The sequence below is a fragment of the Heterocephalus glaber genome, unplaced genomic scaffold, assembly GCF_053883595.1.
Source record: "Heterocephalus glaber isolate CG9 unplaced genomic scaffold, H.glaber_assembly_v1.0 deba00000594, whole genome shotgun sequence".
NCBI classification, from domain to species: domain Eukaryota; kingdom Metazoa; phylum Chordata; class Mammalia; order Rodentia; family Bathyergidae; genus Heterocephalus; species Heterocephalus glaber.
The window spans coordinates 22346073-22374000 of record NW_028258151.1 but is presented as its reverse complement, the minus strand read 5'-3'; the positions used below and the strand labels follow the sequence as shown (position 1 = coordinate 22374000).

General features: G+C 43.5%; 1 protein-coding gene across 7 annotated transcripts in view; it reads right to left on the bottom strand.

Moving 5' to 3' along the window:
- Positions 1-27928, bottom strand: part of Kiaa1549l (KIAA1549 like) — a 287464-nt gene that overhangs the window by 94129 nt on the left and 165407 nt on the right. For 3 of the 7 annotated variants that reach the window (XM_021264381.2, XM_087205546.1, XM_087205547.1), the window contains exons 2-10: positions 27353-27697; positions 25130-26590; positions 24176-24772; positions 21645-21760; positions 18478-18697; positions 17507-17640; positions 10336-10498; positions 8807-8866; positions 4265-4416 (exon numbers count right to left, since the gene is read on the bottom strand). In XM_021264381.2, coding sequence (XP_021120040.2) covers positions 4265-4416; positions 8807-8866; positions 10336-10498; positions 17507-17640; positions 18478-18697; positions 21645-21760; positions 24176-24772; positions 25130-26590; positions 27353-27697 — 3248 coding nt within the window. Of the gene's footprint in view, positions 1-4264; positions 4417-8806; positions 8867-10335; positions 10499-17506; positions 17641-18477; positions 18698-21644; positions 21761-24175; positions 24773-25129; positions 27698-27928 lie in introns of all 7 variants that reach the window. The other 4 variants (XM_087205548.1, XM_087205549.1, XM_087205545.1 and 1 more) reach the window with 3 other exon arrangements.

Genomic DNA, 27928 nt, shown 5'->3' with positions numbered 1-27928 from the left:
TAGAATCACACTCAACTCTGATGGGAGGGAAAGAAGTACAATCAAAGAAGATATATAAAAAGCTTTTGGGAAGAATTAAAAGAATCATACCACAGCAATATATGTGCACCCATGTTTATAGTGGCAGAGTTTGTAATAGCTAAAGCTTGGAAACAGCCCAAGAGCCCATCAACTGGAAACTGGATGAAGAAGATGTGTTTTTTTTTATAAAATGGAGTACTACTCAGCCATAAAGAATGAGAAACTAGAGTCATTTATAACTAAATGGGTGCATATTGGGGCCATACTCTTAAGTGAAATAAATAGGACACACGTGTAAATACCGAATAGTTTCTCTGGTGTGAGAAACTGAAAGTGTAAATAAGGATTAAAAGGATTAATAACTAATAATTGATACTTTGAAATAGGAAGAAAAGGTCCAATGGGGTAGGAGAAGTGGGAGGGGAAGGGGAAAGGTAAGAAGGGAAAGGAAAAATTATGAGAAAAGGAAAAAATGGAAATAAAGTGTTTGTAAATAGGGAAGGGTGGAGGGGGTGAAGGGAGCACAGGTAATGGGGAAAAAATAAGAACCAAGATACATCATGTACAGGTACAAGCACCCAGTGATAAATGTAAACATACTGTATACCTAAAATGTACCAATAAAAGAATTTAAGCAAAAAAAAAAAAAAAAAGCTTTTGGGGATAAGGTGCAGGTGATGTTCTTGCCTTTTGGGTTGTGACTCCTTTTTATTAGTGTACTTTAAACCACATACCACACATAGTTTTTACATTCTGTTGAATTTAAATATATATACATTCTGTTGAATAAATACATATATATTGAATTGAAAATTGAAACTGAAAAGGAGATATTAGTATAACACAATAAAAATGGGCAAGAGATCAAACACTTAATAAAGATATCTGAATACCTAGTAAGCACACAAAACATGTTTAGTGGGGATATTCAAATTAAAATTATGTGTCATCAATGTCTACCTACCAGGATGGCTAAAATAAGAAAGACTGACAATGCCATGTGTTTGTTGATAAGTATGTGAAGCAAATGGAACCCTATGTCTGGTTGGTGGATTGTAAGATAATATCATCACATTGGGAAGAGATCTGGTAGTTTCATATAGGGATAACATATACCAGCCCTATGAAGCCTATATACCCAAGTGAGGTGAAAGCATGTGGCCCCAAAATGATCTATGTAGAAAAATGTGCATAGTAGTCTTGTTTAGAAATAGCCCCTGTATCTATTTTCAGAAGAAGAGATAAACTGGGCACAGTAGCACTCCTGAGTAATCTCAGATACTCAGGAGGCTGAGGCGGCAGGATTACAAATTCGAGGCCAACTCGAGCAACTTACCAAGTCTCTGTCTCAAAACAAAACAAAATGATAGAGATATAACTCAGTGGTAGAGTGCTCTTGGGTTTTTCCCCAGTACCACAAAACAAACAAACAACCCCCAAACAAAAAATGACCAGCATTATATTCACACAAGAGAATATTATGAGCCTATTCAGCAATAAAAATGAATAAACTACTAAATAACACAACATGGATGAATCTCAAGAACACTGCAGTACTGAGTCACAAAAAGTTTTTATAAGAGTATATATTAAGTATTCCATATGTATGAAGTAACTTGAACTTCAAAATCAATCCATGATTTGGAAGTACATGGAAATATGTTATGGAAAGTATACAGAAGTGTAAGGAAATGATATATGTTCTCAAATATAGATATTTCTATAAAATAAAAACATAGTATGTATGTTGGTATTTGCTATGTAATTTTCCTTTCAATTTTTCTGTAAGCTTGAAAATGTTCATAATAAAACAATGTAACACAGATATCACTAAAAACAGGGGTCTTGCTGACATTTAGATTTGGAAACCAGTATGCTGAACAAAATTAAGGAGATTTCTTTACTTTGGGTTTGTCTTATAATTTGCTTATGCAAATATGCTTTGGGAATCTTCAAGAAACACTTATAGGATGTGGCCCTGCCCAAGCCAAGAACCCAAAAGATCCATTTGCTGGATCCTCTCTAGAAAACACTGTCCCTACCCTTTGTCTTTGTGTTCACCCCTATCTCCTCAAGAGAAAGTTGTAACCATCTAAAAGTTCTTGTCTAAATTATTCACTTGCCTTCCAGAAAGTTCACATTAGTTTCTCTGTTTGAAAGTGTCCATTCACCCCTATCCACACTGGATAGTATCTTTTATTTTTTTGGTACTGGGGATCGAACTCGGGTCTTTGCACTTGCACAGCAGGCAGCGAAACCACTGAGCTAAATCCCCGGCCCCTGGATAGTATCATTTTACTTATCTTTAGTAGGCAACAATGGCACCCAAATGGTAGTTAAAACTTCCATTAAGTTGACTATGGATGCACTCAAAAATTTAAAAATGTTTACAGGTCGGACAATGTCTTCTTAGGACTCAATTTTCCAATCAGATCAACTTGAGAAAAATGTTTAAATTCTAGACACCTACATCTCCATATTCATGAAGGAAATTCATCTTTTAAAATTTTCTGAGCCCAGAAGAAAAGTCTCTGGGTGGAAGGAAGGTAGAAGCTATTCTAGAGTGAATTTTGAGAGGGAAACTTGGGCATGTTTTCCCTTTCCCTAGTGGGAAAGGAGGCGGGAGAGTGTTAATACAACCAGGAAGGGGAGACTCATCATTCAGATATTTTACTGAATCCACTTAATTTCAATTTAACAGCAAATTCTTCTTAGCAGGATTTTTCTAAAGGTGATGCCAGAGGCCATCTAAAGCCTCTGTAAATTGGAGATTTACAAAAATAAACCACTTGCTTCACTCTGACTCTCCAGTCAGCTACAGGGACAGGTGAACTGAGCACTTAGGGAAAAAAATGAGAGAAAACATCTCTCTGGGCCCATTTAGACATGCAGAATGTGTTAGGTTGCTTAGGGTTACAAGAAACACCAGAATTATAGGATGAGCCTTTCTTCCCTTTCAGCTGGTGCAAATCCCAGTCATCTGAGCACCAGTGATTTCCTTTCTGTCTTTCAGAGAAGTGTGAATTATAGAACTTGCATGGAACGCATAAAGGAGAAATTATAAACCTGACACATGAAAATAACCATCCCTTTACCTTGTGATGAGGTTGTCAGGCACCACAAAGACTTACAGAACCACAGCAAAGCAAAATCCAATAGGACAAGGGGCCAAATTCACAACCATGAATAAGGGGACCTAGAGTGCCTATCAGGGGCACGATGCTGACTCATGCAGGGAGAGAAGACAGTGTTTGACTTTGAGATTGCATGTGTGCTAGCCATGGTCAATCACCAGGCAGGAGTTCACATGCCAGGGCAGCCAGCTAGACTGTTCAATAAGGAAGCCCACACTCCCAGGGTAACTATTGAGTACTCTGGTAATTAGCATAACAATGAGAGGTGAGTTCTCATTGGTGAAGTCAGTGGTATTCAAAATATGTGGATTGGTTAGAATATCCAAGACATTCCCACTCGTGCTAGAGCTGAGTGAAGTATCTAGTGAGTCTTAGAACTGCTTCAGTGGGCATGGGTGCTACTGACTGCCTTGAGTGGGTTTCCTCAGAAGTAAACCCAGAAAAGAGGTGAGTGCTTGTAGTTTGAGAGGGGTGAGGAACAGAAAGATGGGTGAGGGGCTAATACATAGGTGAGAAGAGTCTATTAAGCCTGCACTGGGTGACTGGAACTTACTTTTGTGGGAAAGCTCTGGAAATGATCTTGAAGATACATTTCAGAATTTCCCTAGTGGAGAGGGAAGGAAACAGAGATATTTGTTCTCCCACCACTGGTTTATTCCCAGGTCCTTCCAGGCACCAGAACTTGGGCAAAGTGGCTTCCAGTTTTTCAAGAGCAGCTCTGCAGGACAGATTCAAGGGCTGGTGTTGCAATTCCAGCTGGCATGCTCAGAAATACTGAGAGGGGATGGGTGGAGGAACACGAGTGCCTGTCCCATCCCCTCTCTAAATCGCTAAGTGGTCACACATCTACCACAAGCTTGGAGGCTCTGTGTTTTAATTGGCTAAATATGGACAGCAGAACTTTTCATTTTATAAATATCTGAAGGTTTGCAGAATCTGTTTGGGGACCTCCTTTCTTATTGATAATATAGGAGGATGGTAATGACCCTCATCCTCCGAAACTTTATCCAGTGCAGCCAGGATGCTCCTCCATTCACATGTATTTCTTTCACCTCAGGATCCCCAGTCATTAGGAAAGTACCCCCCACAATGGCACCGCACACACCTACCTGCACAGTGTAGCTTCCCAGGGTGGTGGCCCGTTTAAACCGCCGGCCTTGTTGCTGGGACATCATGAACAGCTGGGCGAGGCGCTGCTCCATGACTCGGGCAAAGCTCTGGTTGTGCAGGCCCACAAGGGAGTTGTCCACACCCTGCAGCACTAGGGGTGCAAAAGGCAGAAGGGATGCTCAGTGGCCAGATTCCTTGCTGACTTAGTGACCACAACAACCACTTGCCCTTCGTGGCCACTAAGGGCCACTGCCCCGCCTCCTGTTTGGCTTGGGTGTCCTTACCTCACTTCACCTTCACAACAGCTCAGGAGTTAGAAATCATCATCCACAGGTTCCAGATGCTGAAAAGCTTAAGGGACTTATCTAAGAGTCAGGATGTAAGCCCAAGCCTGTGTAACTCCAAAGTCTGGGCAATTTCCTCTAAGAGCTGTGACCTCTCTAACACTGCTGTAACAAACCTGAAGTTTCTTTAAGACGATATGTGCTGCTAAAAGTCCACATGGGAACACAGCAGAGCTGCAGGAACAGTGAATTGGCTGGTTCCCACTCCAAAGCAATGGCTGAGGGTTACCCTGATTTTAGTTTTCTTTCTCAACAGCTTTGCTGAGGAATCTCAGCTATATTCTGCAACTCAAATGTCTTACATCTCAGAAATCCATTCTGCTCAGTGTCCTCATCTCTCCCTCCTCTGAGCAGTTCTTTTGGTGCCCAGTCCTAAAGGTGCCCAGGGTCCCTCCAGTCCCCTCCCACTGAAGAGCAGGAACAGCCTAATGGAAAGTGTGGGCTTGCTCTCAGCTCTTGCCCTTGCCAGCTATGGGGCTTTTGGCAAACCACTAGCCACCTCTGAGTGCTAGTCCTTCTTCGTCAAAAGGGAGTAAGACAGTGACTATCACAGGGAACATTTCCAATGGGCTCCAGGTGATATAAAGCAGCTCAGCACTGTGCCTAGGGCACGGAAGGTAAATGTGGTTTGTTTCCCATCCCTCCTCCACTGCTAGGCTTCAGAGAATCTGCAATCAACATTAAGGGATTGATGCTGGAGCTTCAGACCAGGGCTAGTACATGAAGAAGGGTTTAATGGGCTCTAGGGCCATTCTAGGATTGCTGTGGTCACTTTCTATGGAGGAAGGCATCTTTTCCCATCTACCCCAAAGTCTAGTCTTTGCTCTTTGCCCCTTGGGAAGCACACTTTACTCCAAACACATATACACTGCCTTCAAACACAGTAATACCAAAAATTTTAAATGCTAAGAAAGACAATCATTTTCTTCAAGAGACCAAATCTTACAGGGGTGGAAATGCAAAAGAAGAGTTTTCATTTAATAGAGTTTGTTCTACCACAGTCCAGCCAAGGATCATTGATGCCACCCCTCCATCAGGATATGGAAAGTGTCTGTGTGTAAAGAGCGTGCTGTCTTTATAGCATCCAGTACAGCGGGGTGCTGCCCATAACCAACACTAATGACCACATTCTACACGGGGCCAGACCAAGCAACCAACAACAATGAGATAGGAGAATGATGTTGAAACAGATCAAGAGAGAAGTAAAACCCACAGCTGGGTCTTCGAAATTACTTCTTTGAAGCCATAAATGCCAAATAATCCCTCCTGGAGGGTATAAAGTGGCTGTCTTTCTAAGGCCCTTGTGAGAGATTTCTAGCTTATCTGTCAGTTGAAATCCCTGCAAACAAAGACAAAGTACTGCTGTTTTATTCCCACTGTGTCAGGTCCCTGAGTGGGACATTCCTGTCGCCCAGATATCTGGAGGATAGAAAAGCCCATGAACTCCTTGCTCCAAGATACTCACTTCTAATAAAATTACAGACCAATCTGTTGAAGTATTACATCTAAGTTGGCTTCTGTTGACGAGTGGATGAGACTGAGAGGGGACACAGGACAGTCAAGGGGCAGCTCATGGACTATTTGATGGGACTCTCGGCCACGATGCAAAGGTAGACATCATATAAAATCTGAACCTGGATGTTTCTATCTTGCTTCATATATACAAATGCAACTGTAGGTCCTGGAAGGCAGGAAGCCCCCAGGTTCTCCGTAAAGAGGGACTACAGGCTGGTGGCGCACACCTGCAATCCCAGCACTCTAAGAGGCTGAGGCAGGAAGCATGCAAGTTGGAGCCCAGCCTGGGAAACTTGGCAACTTAATGAGACACTGTCTCAAAATAAAAATTAAAAATAGGCCAGGGATGTAGCGCAGTACAAAGACCCTGACTTCAATCCCCAGTATCACAAAAAGCAGGGGAAGAGGGCCACAGAGGTCACCCCAAGCCAGTGGTTTTCCACTGAGGGATCCATCCTCTAGGATGGACCCAACAAAACAATTACTGTCAGTTAAGTTGGAAAATAGATAAAAACATGTAGGGGTTTAAAATACAAACTGTAGAAAGGGAAGTTGCTCCAAGTCCTGTTTGCAGTTAGCAATGAGCAGAAGCTAGAGACTCTGACAATGGTCGGGAGTAAAGGCTTAATGAAGCTATCTCATCTCTCAGCTCCTAGTCTCCAGCCCCTTTTGTGAACCATGGGGCAGCTGGTGGTGGCTCCCCACATGTTCAGCAAGTGGCCATGAGCCCAAGGGAAGGCAGAGGGGTACCCTGAAACCTGGTTCTAGCCTGTCCCAAGTGCTACCCAATTGATCCAAGCAGCTCCAGCACTGTATGGGGACCACCCCTCTCTGATCTCCAACTGCAGACACAGCATGATGTCAAGGGTTATGTAAGTAGGTGGGCACGGTCGGGCGGGGGGTCCCAGGGGAGCCCTGAAAACAGGACAATGTACAGAGCTTTCTCTTAAGGTGATCTTGAAATGGAGGTAGAGCAAATGAGGAGGGGACTACACAGCAGCTGTCAAGGACAGCTTGAGTTTAAGAGCAAAACTGTAATGCGAGAGTGAAAACCTCAAAGCTGAAGGGAGGGAGAAGTATCTGCCAGTGAAGGAACGCCGTTCCTTGAGGAAGAAACCTGACTGTGAATGTTACATAACCCGCTAGCTCCAAAAATGTGTTGCTGGGTTAGCACTGTCTCTCTTGGGCATAAACCTGGGTAGGCTGATTTTAAGTTTTTGTTTTAAAATGTGTTTCTCTAGCTTGCTTTCTTAGTAGGTAAAATAATCTCTGCATATTGGAGGGTTCTTCAGGAGAGAGAAAAATTCAATTCTCCACACTTTAGAAGAGATTCTCCAGCAGGCCTCATCCAGCAGGCCTCTGTGGCCCTTACTTGGCATTTTAGGCAGCAGCCCATCTGCCACTTGTTTGGGACAGCAAGGGAGGGAGGGATGGGACAGGGAAGAAGGGAGCTTGAGACCAGCCTCCTTGCTCAGGAACACCTTCCCTGCCTGGAAGGACCTCCCTCCCTCCTTATGACAGGCTGAGTTGTGCCCCTCAAATTCCGTTTCTCAGAATGTGACTGTATTTGGAGACAGGGTCTTTGAGGAGGTGACAAAGTTAAAATGAGGTCATGAGGGTGGGCTCTAACCCAACATGTCTGCTGTCTTCATGAGAACAGGAAATAAGAACCTGACAGGCCCAGAGGTCGTCCCAGAAGACCATGGGAAGACGCCAGGAGATGACTCTCTCCAAGCCCAGAGGAGGAGCCCAGAGAAAACAATCTGTAGGCATTTTGCTCTCAGATCCTGGCCACCAGAACTGTAAGGAAGTAACTTTTTGTGGTTTAAACCTCCAGCATGGGCTGTAGACTCATTTACTCTCCTAGCCAACCTGCTCCCCGGTCGCTTTTCCTCCTACAAACATCTGTCCTCTCCTTTCACATTTAATCCCTGTTGTTCTCACTTTCAGAGTCACTGTCTGGCTTCGGAAAAACATAAACAGAACATTTTTGCTGTTTAATGAAGTTCAGCTGCAAAATGTCAAGGAAAAAAGGAAACACCACCAAAATCCCCTTGTTCTTCCACCACCCGCCCCATTGGGACTCGCTGGGATTAGCATGGGGTGGGACTAGAGCCAGAGAGATGGAGACCTGTGTGTCCAGTGTTCCCCTGAGTGGCACTGGGTTTTTGTAGGATAGTACAGAAAAGCCTGCCATCTGGAAACATAACCCTTCACAGGTCTGTGCTGTCCCTTCTACTTATAGGTCTGCTTTTTGCAAGAGGAGGCTGCTGGGTGGGGACTTTAAAGGCAGCAGTTGTAGCCAGACATGCTGCCACATGCCGGCGATCCCAAACTCTGGGAGGCTGAGGCATGAGATTGCAAGTTTGAGCTTAGCCAACTTAGCAAGACCCTGTCTCAAGATAAAAAAATTTTAAAAGGGCTGGGTTTGTAGCTTAGTGCAAAGCCCCTGGGTTCAATCCTCAGTACCATAAGAAAAGAAAAGTAATACTTTTGAATTGTTTATTTAATAATCATCTTCAGTGTGATTTCTTTTCTTAGCTGAATCTACTCACTTCCAGTCCTGTAGAAGGAACTCCTTACTTATAAGACAGACCAAAGGAAAGTGTCCTTGGGTCACCGAAAAGCACAGTTTTAAAACAAAGCAACCTGCTTATAAGGGGGAAGAAAAGAAGAGATTACCTGTAATTACCCAATAGTCTCTGGTTGTTTCTGATATATCAAGATTGGGATATTCCAGTGCTAAAAGGAACAAGAAACACATCAAATTACTTTTATAGGTTTTTTATGTAAATATTATTATTAACTGGAACATAGAACTGACAAGCTGGCGAGCCGCTAAATCCTGCTTTGTCATTCTTGTGAACTTTATGAGATAAGGTCGAACCATCTCGCTGTTCAGAAAACCAAAACACTCAGTAAAAGGTCAACCTTCTGATGAAGCACTTTTAGGGTTTGTGGGTTTCTGCTCTTTTAGGTTTTCCATCCAAATCTTCTTAAATAGAAAGAACCTCATTATAAAAACCCACACCTCCAACCTGTCTTAGCTGGAGCTTTATCTTTAAAAATTATCCAACCATCACTAAAGTCATTAGGAATGATTATCTCAATGACAATGGATTCTTCCAATGTCAGGGGCTTAAATTTAGCAGCCAAATACTTGTACCAATATGTCTCATATAGCATTACAAGGATGGTGACTATGAGAGATCATACATGCAAAGGACTTGGGATGGTGTCTGAGATATAGTTAGTGCTCGGTAAATCTTATCTGTGATTATCATCAGGCTATTGCAAGATCAAAAGAATAAATTCTTCACATGCTCCCATGGGACATAATGCCACTATTTTATGACATCATCTTTTCCAGATGATGTCATACATGGAAATCTACAAAAACTTGCCAATAAATATTCAAAAAATTATCAGTGGCTAATATGTGCTAAATATCCCATTTATACATAGTCTCATCTATTTATAGCATCAAAAACAACTATAGAAGGAACAATTTTGTTAAGGTGTGCCTTTAAAAAGTCTTGTCCAGTGACTCTGTAAAATGTAAGACTGATTAAATTTAGGAATATCGATCGACCTTTGCTTCCTTTGGCTACCAAGTAAGTATTTGGGGACAAAAAGTAGACTGCATTGTCTTGGAAGTCTATGCATACTGCATGGTAATGAGGATTATGTAACTGAAGCATTAGAGGGAGATGAGGAGGCCACAGACTATGTGGACTTCATCAAGTGAAGTCATGATGCCGACTGCAAACGGGTTGCACCGTGGTATCTATAGTCAGGGCTGGGCTGGGAGGTATGGGAACATCGGTTAATGGCAAGAGTGGCAGGACACCATGGAAACCTAGATTTTCCCCAGGGAGAGATGCCCTCACGGCAGCACTGTAGGCTCCCAGGGCAGATTGCTGGGGTTCACACTCCAGGTCCCCTGTCCCACTGGCTATGGGAGAGTGGGTATCTTGTGAACCCTAAGTTTTCTAAGTTTGCACCCATCTTTTAGGATGGTTGTGAGGACTCAAAGAGATAAGAGACAGAAGAAGGGTAATGTTACCTCACAAGTGCTTTCCTACAATATGCAATATACTTTTCATTGATTCAACCTCCAGCCAGCACATTTTTCAGCTGTCATTTTATTATAACAGGGGTCGCATGTGGCCTAGGACGACAGAGTTCTGCTTCACCGCGGACGTACTCACGTTCAGCAATGGTGAGCGGTGGGTAGGTGAGGTAGAATCCCACCAGCTCGGCAGAGAGCTGGCTCAGGAGGCTGCTGGCCACAGTGCCATTGAGGAATGTGCTCTGATTGCTCACAACATACACCAAGGTGACGGTCTGGGAGGCGTTGGATGTGCTCACGATCTGAATTGACACAGGAGGAGAGGGGAGGGAGACATGCCAAGTAAGAGGATGGTGTGTTTCACAGAGGCTGTGAGAGGTGAAGTCTAAGCAGAAGGTGAGGGTAGGGATGAAAGCGTGGCTGGGAAAACAGCAAGGAAGAGACAAGGATAACAACAGTCACCATTTCCTGGCTGCAGACTGTGTGCCAAGCTTTCTGCTAGGGCATAGCTTCTTACTTAATCCTCAACACCACACGAGGTCCTGTGTCAGGCTATGACTTCCTTCTACAGATGAGGAAACCAAGGCCCAGAGTGATAAAGGGATCTGTCCAAGGTCAGACAACTCCTAAGTCACTGTCAGGATTTGAACCAGGGTCATCTGGCTTCAGGCTCTTAACCACCAGTATATCTTTCTGAGGGCTTAAGCTGTGTCAAGGAGTTTTATTATTTTGAAAATATAAAACAGAGCATAGGAATGTTAAGTTTAAAGAGGGCTCAGCTACTCAGAACACTGAGTCAAATCCCTAAGGAATTTTGAGGTTGAAAGAAGCAACAATGTACAGTGTACAGACTTGATCATCTGCCTTATCATGGGCAGGGAAAAGAAACCGATGATAAAAGGAATTCAGAAATACAAAATATGTTCTCTGAAAAAATTGCATTTCCTTGCAGTCTAGTAATTTAATATAGAACGTGCTTTAAAAATTTCTATGAAGTGACACGGTTTTCTTCTCACGTTTTGTCTAATTCCATTCTTTAGTTGCAGGAAAATGAGGTTTTCTGGGTCAATGTATGGACAAAAATATCCCCCAGATGAGATTTTAAGAACACATGCAGGAGGAAGTCATTGCCTTAGTGAGGTATTTTTGCAGTGTTCTATGCAGGGTATTTTCCCTCTCCCACACCCTGATCTGCTGTCACCCACCCTGCTCTATGTCCTGCGAGGCAGACCCCTGGGGGTCACGCACCCCATGGCTCCTTTCCTGCTGGCTTCAGATAAAGATAGTTCTGCAGACATAGAGCTAAGGTGGGAGGGAGATCAGGGGATCAGTACCAGGTCCCCCTCCCTGCAGGGTCACAGGCCCCAGGGGTTGCTGCCCCGGGTACTACACTGTCCCCATGCATAGTTTCACAAAACGGTGCCTTTCATGGAACTCTCCTCAAATTACCTTCGAGTGCATCCTGTCTTTCCAGTGGGGGGCTGACTGCCTCCCAGGCTCGCTCAGACCTTTGTCATCAGAATCCCATTCCCACAACATCCCTCTCAAACCTGACTTTTTCCCACCTGTAGCTGCTCTCTTCCAATTCTCTAACCCAGAGCCATAGTCGCAGGATGAATGACATGAATGACAGACCAACTCAACCTTCTGCTCAACTCTTTCTCTCCTCTCTCGGAAGTATTTCTGGAATGTGGCTTAGCCACAGGGATTCAGGGCTCTGTCCCAAAGTACCAAGAAGAGGGGCGCTCATTTCTGAACAATTCAAAAGACCTCACCATCCCGCCACCTAAAAAAAAACTAAATAGGGCTGGAAATTTAGCTCAGTGGCTCCGTGCCTACCTTGCATCCTGAGTTTGATCTCTGGTACTAGGAAAAAAAACAAAAGTAAACTAAATAATAGCTTAAAAGATAACTTTTTAGGATTGGAGATACACTTCTGTGGAAGAGCATTTGCCTAGTATGTGAAAGACCTGATGTTCCATACCCAACAATGCGACGTAATAAGAACTTTTCAAACTTTATCTCTCTGAATGTTCTATTTTCCACTTTCAACAAAACGAAATCTCTTTGGATCTCCAAAACGCCTGTAAAGCTTGCAGTATGGAACACCTCTGTGGACAGCACATTTGGCCCCATAAATGATACTTTTTTGTTGTGGCAAAAATCTGTGAAACAAAATTTACTATTTGAACTATTTTGAAGTATACAGTTCTGTGGCATTAAGCACATTCGCACTATTGTACAACCATCACCAACATCAATCATCAGAACTTTTTCATTATCCCAAACCCAGGCTGTACTCGTTAGACAACTCCTAAGGTTGCCCTCCTCCCAAGCCCTAACAACCACCACGCTACTTTCTAGATGACTATTAGGAATGAAATCACTTTTTTTTTTTCAGTACTGATGATTGAACCCAGGGCCTCTACACTGAGCTACATTCCTAGCTCTTTTTAATTTTTTTATTATTATTATTTTGAGATTGGGTCTTGCTAAGTCATCAAGTTGCCCAGGCTGGGCTCAAACTTGTGATCATTTGCCTCAGGCTCACAGAGTGCTGGGAGTACAGGTGTGTACCAGCAAGCCTGGCTGAGATCACTTACTAATTGTACAACTCACATGTTATAAGAGCAAGCAGACAGTACTTGTCTTTTTGCGACTGGCTTTTTTCACTTAGCACAATGTCCTCAAGGTTCATTCATGTTGTAGCATGTGTTAGAATTGCTTTTCTTTTTAAAGGTTGGACAATATTACACTGCATGTATAGATCACATTTGTTTATCCATTCACACATTGATGGACGCTTGGGCTGCTTTCACCTTTTGGCTACTGCAAATAACGCTGCTATGAGTACGGGTATATAAATACCTGTTTGAGTTCTGGGTTTCAACTCTTTTTCATACATATTCAGAAACAGAATTGCTGGATCATAAGGTAGTTCTATGTCTAATTTTTCTGAGGAAGCACCGTACTGCTTTCCACAGTGGCTGCACCATTTGACATTCCCACTAGAAGTTCACAAGCATTCTAATTTACATTCTCACCAACATTTTATTATTTTTTGGTTTTTGTTTTGTTTTATTTTTGAGACTGGCCATCATAGTAAACTGAAGTGGTATCTTTTTTAAAATTTATATTTCTTTAATGATTACTAGTGTAGAGCAACTTTTCATGTCCTTATCGGCTATATAGATTTTTTTGAAAAATGTCTACCCAAGACCTTTGTCCACATCTAATTATCATTTATTTTTTAATTGTTAAGCTGTAAGAGTTCTTTATATGTTTTGGATATCAACCACTTATCAGATTTGTAATTTATAAATATTTTTATCCGTTTAGTAGGTGTATTTTCACTCTGCTAATAGTATATTTTGTTGGACAAAGGTTTTAATTTTAATGAAGTCCAACTTATTTATTTCCCTTTTGTTGCCTGTGCTATTATTGGTGTAATATCCAACAAACTGGCATATCTAACAAATAAAATTTTGTTAATGTTCTAAGAGTCCTATAGTTTTAGTCCTTCATCCATTTTGAGTTAATTTTGGTAAATGATGTTAGGTAAGGGTCCAGCTTCATTCTTTTTTCATGTTGCCATCCAGTGTTTCCAATTTGTTGAAAAGCCTTTCCTTCTCCTGTTGGATAGCTTTGGCACTCTTACCATATGACCTCATAAGAGATGGTTTATTTCTGGGCTCTGTGTTTTGCTCCATTGGCCTGTATGCCCAGCTATGTGTGGGTACCACATTGTTTTGATGGCCATAGCCTTGTATTCATCTTTGAAATCAGAAAGCGTGAAACCTCCCAACTTTGTTCTTTTTTTTCCAAGATTGCTTTGGTTGAAGGTCTCTTGAGATTCTATTTGAATTTTAGAATGAATTTCTCTACTTCTTTAAATAAAATCCCTGGGATTTTGATAGGGATAACATTAAATTTGCAGACTGCATTGGGTAATACTGGCATTTTAATCATTTTAAGTCTTCCAGTCCATGAACACAGTCTACCTCTCCATTCACTTTTATCTCCTTTAATATACTTAGGTTTTTGCAGCTAAGAAAACTGATCATTCCTGGTGCCTATGCAAGCTCTAAAAATACACGGTCCACAGGCTTAAGATCAAGTTCACAGCACTGGTCCCTCAAAGTCATGCCCTATCCCCCTTCAGGGAGACACTTTCCCGTCACCCCCTTACTACCAGGGGCCTGTAGCTTCTGAGTTCATCTCTTACTTCTTCAGGCCATATTCATTTAGCTAACTAGGCCACAGGCAGATGGACCCAACACTGTTGGTTTACTTGCCCAACATCCACTCTCCTCTCTTCTATGACAGCACCAGTTTTCTGTAAGGAGTCACTCTCCTCTCCTTTCTGTCCATGCACTTGGATGAGACTACCCCACCCCAGTTGCAGGATGGGTCATCTGAGCCAGGCCTAGTTGAGTGGGACAGGTCATCTCTTTGGCCACCATTACTGATCCAGAAGTGAGCACCATAGGTCCAATGAGAGCCAATCCCTGGATTCTGACAGATATGACACAAGAAAGGCACTTTGGATGCACAAAACTACAAGCAGAAAGGATGAGGCAAATCTGGAAGTTCCAGGACCACCTAATGGAACTAAGGATGATGCCAGCCCAGAGCCAAGCAAGCGGAGAGATGAAGAGAAAATTTCATGAAAAAATCATCAAAGCACCTGGTTCCAGCTGTACCTAAAGCAAATAAGCTGTGAACTTTTCAGTCAGTCACATCCTCTTTTTGCTTAAGCCTTGTAAGCTTAGAATCTGCTGCAACCAACGTAGTTCTGAGACAACTGCAACCCAGCCCCTAATATCAAGGCTATATAAGTTTGTTCTTTAAGTCACTTTCTCAATAACTCTGAATGAATGAATGAATGATATGATCTTATTCCACAAAGGATTCAAAGTGCTTTATAGCTATTTAATAAAACTTACATTATATATGTTTATATTTCCATATTATATAGAATAAAAATGAAAAGTTATTCATTATAAAACCAGGTCCTTCAAAAAGACAGAAAACCACTGGAATGGTTAACATGTAGTTACGTATGTACGCTATAGGGCCCAAGAGGGATGCTAAATCCAGGCAACAAATTCTGGGCTTCCTGTCAGTGAAGGCTAAAAATGAAATAGGGTTAATAAAATAATTCATCCAATTAGCTATTAATTTCAAGGGCTTTCAATATGTTCAAGTGCATCCGAAATCTATTTAGACATGATGTTCAAATCACCTGTTGTAGTCTTTTCCAAAAAAGGTTTGTTACTTCATTAACAAAATTTCCTCTACTGGTCCATAACTAGTATACAAAAAGAAGCTGCTTAAGTCCAAGGGCAGCTTATTTCTCTTGGTGTCTCTCTTACTGCCTGATAAATAGCAGGCACTCAATAAGTCTGTGCTTCCTGAATACAATTAAAATAGGTTCTGTTGCCAAGATCAAACTAGGCACAAGTACCCGTGAGGATCATAAATTCTATAAAAAATTTAAAAACAAGATTTCCCACAAGAGAGCTGAGTCACACTCCTTACATAAATTTTAAGTCTGTGACACATTTTTAGATCTTAGTCTAATATGAATCAAATCCTAATGAGATACTTCCCTATACACTCTGGGTGAGTCTAGGAAAGGAAAGCTGCTCATTCAAATTAAATTGTATGCTTTCTACATCGTATTGGCTTTGCCGATAATTCACTTATGCTAAATGTCAATTTCAGAAGCACTGGGTCTAATTGCAAAGGCTTTAGTTCAGCAGTCAAAACAGAGACACTGCACAAATAGAGTTAATCAGAGAAATTTGGGGGCTGGGTGAATATGATTAAGAAGCATCTGTCCTTAGTGGAATGATATCTACATAACTGCAAAAAAATGGGTCTGAGAGAGGCTGTTGGTGGTGTGTACACTGCTGTCCAGGTAGCTGAATTATATGGGGCACCAGGGGTGAGATTTCTCTGGGAAGGAACTCGTGTTCGCCGAAAGTTCCTGGAGAACTCCCTTTCTATGTTACACTGATAGCAAGTTTAGTGCAGAAGAGGATGGACTTTGTGCTCAAATCCTTGTCCCATTCTTTTCCAACTGTGTGACCTTCTGGAAGTTGTATAACCTGTCAGTTCTCTCTTGAAGAAAATGGGGCTAAAAATATCTCTGAAGGATATGTTGAGTATTACACAGCAAAATATTTGCAAAACACTTAGTACAATTCCTGGCATATAGTAAGCTCTCAATATAAAGTGTGTGTGAGTATGTGTGTGTGTGTGTGTGTGATTGTTCATGTGGATAACTGGAATTATCCCAGTGCAAATCTTGATGAGTTAGCTATTTAAAACTGATTCATTTATTCACTGTGTATGATACATTTGATGTATTTATTAGTAGATTCTAGTTCAATTTTTTAAAATAATAAATGTTTTATAAAAGTCTGAGGTGGCCAGGGATTTAGCTCAGTGGTTCCGGCACCTGCCACACAAGCGCAAGGTCCCGAGTTCGATCCCCGGTACCAAAAACAAAACAAAACAAAAGTCTGCAGAAGCATCATTGTCGGGAGCAATGCTACATAATTTTAGGGTAAAATCATTTGGTTAGCCTAGTTCTCTTGCCTACAGCCCAGCTATGGAATTCTGAGACATAACTCCATTTTGGCCTCCGGTCACAACTGAGACCTCAGTGATCCGGTGATGCTGTCTGTGATTCTCCAGGACAAGAAACATCCTGGGAGCTGAGAACATCCTGGGAGGAACAAACATCTACTCAGTTCCTCATTGTTCTTGGACTGTTACCATCTTGTTTACGGGGATGTACTGAACTCTCTGCAAGTCATTTGTTACATTTGTTTCTCCCCATGTACTGAGTACTGAATAAAAGGTGCGGTAAGCTGGGGGCTTTGTCTTTGCCGCCCAGAGCAGCACTGATCAGACCCAAAGCTCAGCTTCTTCTCAGTCTCATTTTTCTACCTTTCCTGTAATTCGCCGTGTGCTGCCGTGGCTCGCAGGAGACTAGGACTTACTGCAGAGGTTCTAGTAACGTCCCCTTTCCCTGTTCCCTACACATCGTATGAGAAAATAAATATATACCCCCAAACCATAGCAGGTACGTAGTGACACAGCATCCCTCCTGTCACAGCCCAATCCCAGACATCCTCACAAGTGTCATGACTTCAGGTGGTGTATCACCTACCTAAAGCACAAAGTTACATTTACACAAGGCAGCCTTGAAACGGGTGGGGGTGTTAGAGGGACCCACTGAGCTAAATCCCCTTGTGGTTGCTGGTTAACCACTCATCACGAAGCCCCCTCCTCCCTACCTGAATTTTCAGGTTGCTTCTGGTATTGAGAATTTTTCTCTCTGCATCCTGAAACGCCTTCTGCAGCCTCTGCTCCATTGTCTGAGCAAACTTACAGGACTGTATGTTGTCTGATTGGCTCACAAACTGTAGCACTAGAATGAGAATCATACAAAGCATTTGCCAAAGGCCTATATCTTAGTTCCTTAGATTTAATAGCAGTTTTGATATAAAGCAGCATGACTTTAGGTTAGAGAAATTAGACAAATAAACAATAAGGCCAGACAAGGTTTGATTATAGGTTTGAAAGTGACTGTTAAAAGGACTGATACCAGAGAAAAAGCAAAACCATGATCCAACTGAGACTCCCTCCAGTGTAGAAGATGTTGTGATTTTATTCAATCAAAGTATGTAGACATCTGCTCAAAGACTCACAAATAATAACTTAAGAGAGATCATTCATGCCTTCTATTTTTTTGGAGGGGGGGAAAATTAATTGACTTCCATTACTAAGTTGATTGCATGTTTCCATCTCAATGGTTTCTCCACTCTGTGGTTTACAAACTCTGCAAATGAGAAATCACTAGGGTGACTGAAAGAAAGAAAGAGTCCAGGGCTTAAGCACAGAGGTTTGAATTCAGTGATGTCTGGACCTTCTGCTTCAAACCATAGATATTATGGGTGCTCAGCTCTTACTAGCATCTTCTGGAAATGCAGGGGGAAAATACAATACTAAGTGTTCATATGTACTAATTATATGAACTGGGAAGAAAAGCTCTGTGTTGGAACATTTCTAATAAATTCAGTGTTAGAAAAGTTTAGGCTGAAGTGCAGGGGACTTGGACATTTGTTCAGTGGGGCCATTTGAAGAAGGCAGACTGGGACTTAAAACGTGACAGAGCAGCTAGCAACGGATTTCATAAGCAGGTATTCATGTGGTACTGGCCCTGACCCCACAAGGCACAGGAATCCTCTCCTTCTGAGTTACTTGCCTGTTTTCAGCTGGAAGTAGCCTGCAGGTTGGGGCTTCCATGGAGAGGCAAGGACTGCCACAGACTGTAGGTTTGGGGTGTGTTGCTTCAGATCTGCAGTGACATTGCTGACTCCGTAAACCCCCAGCATTTCCATCACAACAGCAGGCAAGTACACCAGCCTCCCTTTGGTAGCATAATAACCAACTGAGACATTATGAGAATGTTCCAGAATGTCCACCTACAAAACAAATGGACCCCAGAACTCATTGTTTAGTTCCACAATACTTTAAATTCTTCTAAGGTTTTCTTAGAGCCACAACTGTTACTTAGTAAAGCTGGCAAATAGGATGTTCCCGTTTAACAAATATTCTAATAATCCTTTAAAGCATTCCGTGGATTGGTAGATTTCAAAGCATCAGAATACAACAAAATAAAATTTACATCAAATTTACCTGGAATGAAATTAAATTTGCATTTTTTGCATTCTTTACAGGCCACAGCATGATCCTATGAACAGTAATTATCAGAAAAAAGTCAGAGAGGAGACAGCGGACCCAAGAGATTTAAGGTGAATGGAATGCTGGGAAAATAGCTTTATTATATTTCTCATCATTTATGAGAATTAAAAAAGGTAGAAATGGTAAATTAAGTGGGACGCCCTCAGGGAATGGATCAAGAAGTAAATCAAGTGAATTCCTCTGTCTGACAGCGGAGAGGAGACTTGTCCAGCCTTGGCCCCACACTCTGCTTACACCCTGCTTCAGAGCCAGGGTGGGGATGCGCCCTAGGCAGCTTTGCTCACAGCTGCGTCCTAAGGAACCCATGGCCTGGGCTCTTTCTGCCCCACTGGGAAGATTCTCAGACTTCAGCTTTATTTTATGTTACTTTCTTGGTGCTCTAGGTCAACGGTTCTGTGTTTCTTGTGTTTCTTTTTATATATTAAATATAATGTTTATTATTGAACCAGCATTTGTGAAAAACAGAGAAAAGATAATAATCTCCTCTAATATTACTGCCACCATAATACAATTATAAAACAACTTCTGAGTGTATCGCCTTTCTGTCATTTATCCTTAAGAATACATATTTTATATATATGTATATGCACATTTCCAGACATATACAAATATAAATGTGTACCTATATACTACACACACATATACATATTCATGTATGGTAGATACTGCTTTGTAACCTCTGTTTTGAATATTTATTTTTATTCCTTTATTTGTACATGTTTGCAGTATATAATGATTACAATTATCATAGAGAATTGATACATGTACATAACACATCTTAATTCTTTTTTCTCTGTCATCCCATCTCCTTCCCCTCCCTCCTGCTCCTTCTAATATAACCTCTATTTTTTTCCCATGTTAAGGATGGAAACCAGGGTCTTGGACATGCTGGGCAAGTGCTCTACTACTGAGATAGAGCCTCAGCCCCCCGCCCTTTTCTTTAGTTGTGCAAATACACATCCACATACAATTTACCATCTTAACAGTACACCTAAAAGTGTACTATTTAGTGGTATTAATGGGAACAACCAGTACCGTCCTTTATCAGCAGAATTCTTCATCATGTAAAACTGGACCTCTCCCTCAGGGTATTTTGGATACCTCCACTCCCCCATATTCTTGCATCTCTGTTAGGAGTGGCACATGGAGCGAGGAGTGTAGCTCAGGTATAGAGCACTTGCCTAGCATGTGCAAGGAAGTGGCTACCATCGCCAGCAAGAACAAAGTCATGTGGATTTTCCAAGGAAACCAAGACAACTGCTTTTGTGGTGATGTCTCCACAGTGCATCCTCCACTGGTTCTTTTCCTAGAGTTGCTGGAAAAGGTGATTGTAGGTGGAACCAGAGAAACTTCAAGGTGGACCATGGACACAGCCCAAAACAGTACCAACTTACCCAGGGCTTCCTTTCTGGGCCTTGTAATTACCTCAAAGAACAGGCCTTGCTTCAGGCACTCTGTGCTCTTACCACCTGCTTAACCCTAGCTGCTCCTGCTGCTGCTTCCCTTCCTCTTCCTCCTCTTTCTTTAACAAAGAGAGAGACACCAAGAAACAACATCTAGCTAGAATTTAACAAGCTATTTGGTTTACTTCATTCTCGTTTTTACCACTACCTTTTATTTATGGCACATAATTGTGGTTTCCATTTACAGTCATCATATCCAATAGACCTTGAAAACAAATGTGTTTAAAATTTAAAAAGCAAGCCAATTTTTGAAAAAGAAAAGTGCTAATTTTTACAGTGGTCTGTGTTGTTGTGCAGAAAAGACCAAAGCTGTAATGTAGTTGGAGAATGAAGTTGAGTGAAAACTACATCAGGCAGTTTCACTAAACTAAATGGGAACATTCACATTTTCAACTTCTAAGTCAAGTTTCTGGGGCAGAAACCACAGACCCTCTTATAGAATACACTTCTTTTTATTCTTTTTCTTCCTGTCCTTTTTTTAGAATTATGAGAGATTGACAATGACCAAGAAAGTACGAATGTGCCAAATCTCATTCCTAGTCCTTGGTGTGATGGGTGGGGAGGAGACTATTAAGCTGAATGCAGCTGTCGAACAGAACATCAAAGGAAGCCAGAACAATATTTTTAAGTGGTGCAAAAGAGACTCCACTGACTGCCAGTTGTGTTTCCTGCTTTAACACTTGGAATCAAACCGAAAGAGTATAAAGCAAGCCTCCATTATTCGGATGTGCCATCAAAACCAGCCAGCAGTTGTTAAACAGCACTTGGCATTAAAGTATTTGGAGGAAAAAAAATGTTTACTTCCTTGTCTACTGCTGACAATTTAAGCAGAATTGGACTCAATTTACAAGTCAGAATAATTTTTAAATGTCCAGAAATAAATTTTGATTTACAATGGTGTAGAAAATAAAAGAAAAAGCAATGGATGTTTTCTAGAGAATTACATGGACAGTATTAAATATTCTCCCCAAATTATGGGATAATAGGATGATTTAAAACAGTATACCCAGGCTTAAAGAAAAAAAAGACATAAAGCAAGTAGTGTCAATTTCCATCTCAAAATATGACCTTTTTCACCAGCCACAACATCTTGGTTTTTTACCCAAATGAAGAAAGATTTGACTCCTGCTGTCATACCTGGGAAGGAGGAAAACCATCTAAACATACTCTGGACAGATGGATTGTAATCAAGCAAGGAGCTTACGTGAGCTGTCACATCGGGCTGGTGGAAAGCCTTCCGAAGGGCCTGGGTGAGCCCTCTGGCTACACTGAGCTTCAAGGATTCACTGCTCTGCATTCTCCTTTGAGTCAGAAAGAGGACTGTGGGGGTGAAACAGAAGTATAGCAATCAGAGTGAGGTGAAGCTTCATTATGCACAAGCCCTCTCTCCTCCTAGACACCATCTCCTGCAAATTCTTCGCAAAACTGATAAGCAAAGGTCCACAATGAGGGGATGGGCATGGATAGTGGCTCTGTTGGTTCTGCTAAAGCCCTAAGGAAAGAGGACTGAGCCACATGTGTGACCCTCATCGACGAAGTGCTGATATGCTGGGAGCACTTCATTTTTAAACATGCTACTTCTGACCTTGAAAGCCAGGCTCTGCAGTGCCTGTCCTAGGTAGGTCTGCATGCAGTGAAATTCTTGTGACGCCATCTGTTATGGTCTAGATCTAAAATGCACCCCTCCCCCAGATTCTCGTGTGTGTGTGTGTGTGCGTGTGTGTGTGCGTGTGCGTGTGTGACTGGGTTGTGGGGGTGCTGTACTTATCACTGGATTCATCCACAGATGAGTTTGGTAGCTGAATGTGCTGTTAGGAGGTGGGGCCTGGCTGGAAGTGGGTCACTGGTGACCTGGAAGGATGTACTCTTGTCCCCAGCTCCTCTCTTCACGCTCTGCTTCCTGGTTGCTATGGGTTGAGCACCTTTTCCTCTACCCTACCCCTCTACCATCTGTTTCCACCTTGGAGACTGAAACCGTGCACCAAAATAAACCTCTCCTCCTTTAAATTGCAGTTGGATATTTTGTCCCAGAGATGAGAAAGTGACTAGGATACCATCCACTGACAGCCTACTTAGGCGCAGGTCCTGAGCATAGTGCTGCAGCCCAAACCAACCCTAAGTCTGGGAGGGGCAGCCCCACCTCACAGCCAAGGATGGAGATGAGGGATGCAGAAAAGGCATCGGTGATCAAATGTGACCGGTGTTGTTATTAGATGGAAGCCCAGGAAGCTGTCAGAGCTTCTGAGAGGAGCATCCAGTCCTGAGTTGGGCAAGAGGCTGGGATCAGGGAATTGATTCTCCATGGGAATTGATGCTGCAGCTGAGCCCAGAGGATAATAGGTGTGAGCTAGGCATGGGAAGGCAATGCCTCCACCCTCCAACTCCCAGTAGAGGGAATGCCAAGGTGCAGGGGAGAGAAGTGGAATATGTCAGTGGACATAGTTAGGCTTGGTCCTGAGGGCAGTGGGCAATGAAGAGTTTTAAGCAAAGCAATGTATTTTAGGTTCCCTTGACTGTGGCCTGGAGAACAGAATGGAGAGTGGGGAGACCTGATGGGAGAGAGATAAATGGGGCTGGTGTGGCAGAAATGTAGGTGACCAATGGTAGCAGTGTGTCCTCAGGAAGGGGCAGTGTGAACCAGGTCAGAGAGGAGTACCTGGGAGGGAGAAGCAGAAGGAACTATTGAGTGGTTGGTTGTAGCTAGGGTGGGAGGAGTTGAAGAAAATAGGAGGACGGATGTTTCTGCATGGTGTGGGCTGGGGGCTGGGCTGTCTGCCCCTCAAGGAGAAAGTATAGATCTCGAAGGAGGAGTGCAAAACCAGATGGTATAATTTCTTGAGAAATAGAAAGAGATACTGTATTTTCCGCTCTGCCTAGTTTCACAATTTCCCATTTTAGACTAGGCTAAGTCTCAAGATATAATTTCATCTCATTCTTTGTGGAGTGAGGAGGAAGGCGAGATGCAAGCATTCAACGCTGGCATGCTCTTGCAAATAATTTGCCTAATGCTTTTTACAGCAAACACTACCACACTATTAAAAGCACCATGTGCATTTTAGGCCTGCTTTGCTGCCACTAGAGATTGGGGGTTAAATGAGAACATCCTGCTTTGCTCATGGTTCTAATGCAGCCTACCCATATTTTCTTTTAAGAGAGTCTCCTTTTTAACATCAAAGGAAATCTGGGGCTCCCATCTTGTGCACCATAACTGTCCTTTTAGTATCTGCTGATTAAGAAGACACATGACAAAAAGCTTGTCTGAATTATATAGCACATTCCATGATTTTGCATTAAGTGAATCACATTATTAATTTATCTGAGACATCATGATTCTAAAACATGGTGTGCATTGGCATTCTCAGACCCAGTAGAAGAACTGTGGTTTCCCAGGGTCCTCTGATGTCAGGACTGAACCTACGCCTGGAATCCATGTCACCTAAAGCTCTTCCTCTCCTCTGACACTTGATAAAGACCAAGGTTTCTCAACCCGGGCAGACTGGATTATTTAGGGTGGGATTATTCTTTGTTTTTGAGGGCTGTCCTATGCATTTGCGAATGTTTAGCAGTATCCTACTAAATTCCAGTGGCACCCCCTTCCCTAAGTGTGACAACCCCAAGTGTCTCCCAAAATGGCCAAATGATTGAGAATCACTGAACTAAAAGAGAAAGAATTCAGCTCTATCTCTGAGACGAGGTTTGCTGCTTCCAAGCCAAATCAGGACAGTGGCCTCTCACCTGTCTTCACCAGGAGCTTACTGGACATCTGACACTCCAGGTTGGATGCCATTTTGCCAGTTGTGACCACTGCGGTCGATGCAGCAGGAAGAACAGCATCGGTGTTTTCTGCCTGCAGAGGGGGCAATCGGGTGGCCCTCACAGACGCTGTAATGGACGTCAGTGCTGCCGTGATCGTCAGCGGGCGAGGGGTGGATGCTCTGGGCAGCTCTGGCTTGGTGGGGTTTGGGAGACCAGTGTGCATGGCTTGTGGTTTCCTGGGGAGGTGCGTCGTGGACAACGGGCCAGAGGCAGTGCCTGTGCTCCCTTGCATGGCCGCGTGTGCGCTCATGGTGTGTGCTGTTCTGGCAAACATGTAGGTTGGCGTGAATGGGAAGGCAGTATGGATTGGCCCTGCAGTCACCTTTGGGTCAGCTGTTGCCTTGTTGGTGACGTTCCTAGCCATAGCAGTGGTCACACTGCTTTTGGCTAAGCCACTGCTGCTGGTGCCCTTGGCAACCAGGGCTGCAGACAGTGCCGGTGGACTCGATTTCCTCAGAAGCAATGTGGCAGAGGCTGCTGCAGTCGGTTCTATCTTGAATGACAGTGAGGAGTCCACTGTAAAGAGAGAAAAGGCAAAGCTTGTCACTGGCCCAGAAGGCACACATCCCTTGTCCTGGTGACGAATGGATGTAACATATGGGTGTGTTAGCCTGAAAAACCTCCACACTCTGGGCTTGCAGTGGGTGAACTTGGGCAATACAACTTTAAGCTCATTAAATCAATTAACTGTAACGAGAATGACACTTATAGCAAAGGTGTGGCTGGTAATAAGGACACAAATTCTGAATATTTTCAAAAAAAAGAAGTGGGCAGAGCATGTATGCCATGTCTATTTGGGGGTGCTAACTCACTCCTGAAAGCTGGATATCTGTGTTGAGCTTGAAGATGCTTTGGCCATGAAAGCAGTCATACCTGTTTTGGGGGTACCAGGAAACAAACTATCTGCATTAGTGGCTGCACCTGTCCGTTTCTTGGGGCGCTGAGAAGCTTGCAGCACTCTTGAGGGGGTCCTGGGAAAGGCACTGGTTGATATAGGAGGAGATTCAGCAGCTGAATGATATCCCAGGATGCTCTTGAAGGGTGTGGAAGCATTTATCCCATGTGAAAGATAGATGTCCCTGGAAACTTGGGGACCTGTATCTGTTTCATCTGAAAGCATTTCTTGTAAACTAACCGTAGAAGACAGCCTGAGCCAGGTTAGCCAAAGAGGATGGGTTGGCTGGGCAGGCAGCCGTAAATGGGGATGTGACATCGGCTGTTGACTTGTGGATGGGTAATGTTCAACCTTCTCTGTTTGGAAAATTCTGGAATAGCTATTATGGCTTGTGGGCCAGAGGTCTGTATGGTTCCCAACCACGGTCACACCTGACTGTCGTACAGGGTGGTGGGTGGCTGGGTCTAGAATGAGATCCTGAATGTTAAAGCCTTCTGCAGGCACTGACTGCCCAACAGTATCTTTGAAATCCTGGGATTTTATTGCACTGGTAGCTGAAGTTAAACCACTGGGAAGAAGAGTTGAAGCTGAATGAGTTTCCCAACTTGTGGAGTTAATTCTGTGACCATTTAAATCATAATTTGTTTGCTGCTGCAAGCCAGATATTGTTGATTGTGTGGAAAGGGGTCCAGTTTTTGCTGAAAGAGAACTCCAGAAAACATCTGTGGTTGTTGGCTTGTTCATGTCTCCCATTGTTGAGAAATCAGAGACATCAGAGGAAGAGGGAAATGGTGTCACCTGCTTGGAAGCTGAAGCTGGCAACTCCAAGTGGCCCACAGCAGCTGTGAAAGACTCTGGTTTGGTGCTGGAAAAGGCAGGAGATGGGGAACCCAACAGGGTGGTTTGAATGGCAGGCATGGAAGGCAGAGGTGATCCTGATAAGAGGAAGTTTGTTTCTGGTGTTGTAATGATGGGAGAAGAAACAGGACCAGTGCTAAAATCAGAAGTGAATCCATTTACAGTGTGAAGACTCGAAACTTGTTTACTTGTAAAGGCCTGGAGAGGAACTGTCACATTTGCTTTTTCATTTTTCCTTAAAACAGCTGTCCCACTACCCTCCTTTTGCAGGGGAAAGATCTTCGTGGGAAGATGAAATTTGCTCAAGGGGAGGAGGTGTGTAGCTGCAGGAAAAGGGGGCATATCTTTATTTTCTCTTTGAAGAAGGGGCATTTCTGGCACGGGGGTTGGAGAGGCCTGATTCTCTGTGGGCTGGAGGACAGAGGAGGGAAGGTCGCCCGTCCTGTTCAGTGGTGATGCGGGAACCGCCCCAGAAGGGATGGCTTGCCCTTGGCCTGGTGCGGTGAAAGGCAGAGGAGAAGGCACCCAAGAGGAAGATGTGTGTTCTGCTGAAACCACAGGCCCTCTGGAATTCTCTGGAGCTGCTGACAAATGCGGTGGGTTAGCGGAGTCATTTGCAGGAGGAGCAGGGGCTAGCTTTCTGCTGGTTATTTCTATAGCCACTGATTGTGCAGTCTGGAAAAGCGAAGGCACAGCCTCTGCTGCACGCTTAAAAGTCGGCAAAGGCACCCCACTGTGCACTTGTTTAGCCCCTGCCCTGTGGACCGGCTGGGTGAAGGCAGGACTTGAGGCCACTTCCCAGGTGGGCCATGAGGGGGTTCCACCTGGAAGCCAAAGACCTCCAGGTGCTAGGGAAGAGGAAGACAGTTGGGCCAGCTCTGCCATGGGGCTCAAAATCACAGGTGTGGGTGAGCCTGCTGAGCCAGGACCCTCTGCTGGGGACAACTCAGAGTGCTGCCTTGTTGAGGATCCTGAAAAACCTAGATGAGGGACACTTATGAAATCCTGGGAAATTTTGGATGGAGTGTGGTTCCTTTCATCAGAAAATGAGCTTAGGGCATTAGCTACGTTCTGACCTGAAGAAACGACAGCTGGAGCTGTATGGGGGAGCAAAGGCACTTTGGTGGGCTGCTCTGCTGGCTGAGAGAAGCTGATGGGATGAGGTGAGTGAGAAGCCAATGAAGAGGATGAAGGTGGAAGGAGGAGGAGCGGGAGACTGTCTGACCACAAGGAATGCTTCGGAAAGAAGGAAGTCCCTACTGGTGGCTGAGATGGGGGCATGGCACTCAAGGTCACCAATGGGACTGTGGACGATGGGGGAAGCATGCTGGTGAGAGGCAAACCTGACATATCCGCCGCTTCTCCTTCCCCTTGAGGCCTTGGTTGGACCAGGGCCTCGGTGGAGTCCTTGGATGGTTCCAGAGAGGCACTATGTCCACTTCCTTGATAAAGGGAAGAAGAGAAGTCCCCCTGAGCTCTGGTCTTGTGGTGCATCTTGGGCAGAGGTGTCCGGGCCAACTGCAACAAGCTTGTGTTGTCAAGAGACTGTCCCAGTACACTCTTGATTCTGTCTGCTGCCGAATAAGACTTGACTTCTGAGAAAGGCCATGTTGGTGAAATTGGTAACAGCTTCCCATGAGGAAATGACTCTGGGGCCGGGGTGACTCCTAGCTGTAGATTGTCTGTTCCTGTGAAACAAAGTATCCACAGTGAGGCATGGGAGTCAGGAAGCGGCTGTAATGCGCAAGTGCTGAAACTGAAGGGTGGGCAAGATAGATGCTGCCAAAGCCAGAGGGGACTTCCGCCCATTACAGGAGGTTCCCAAAACAATTCAAACAACAAATTAAATAAATACAAAATGCAAACGTTGCAGCGAACCCACAGGGAAGAGTTAGTGAGAAGTAGGCTCTAATGAGGGA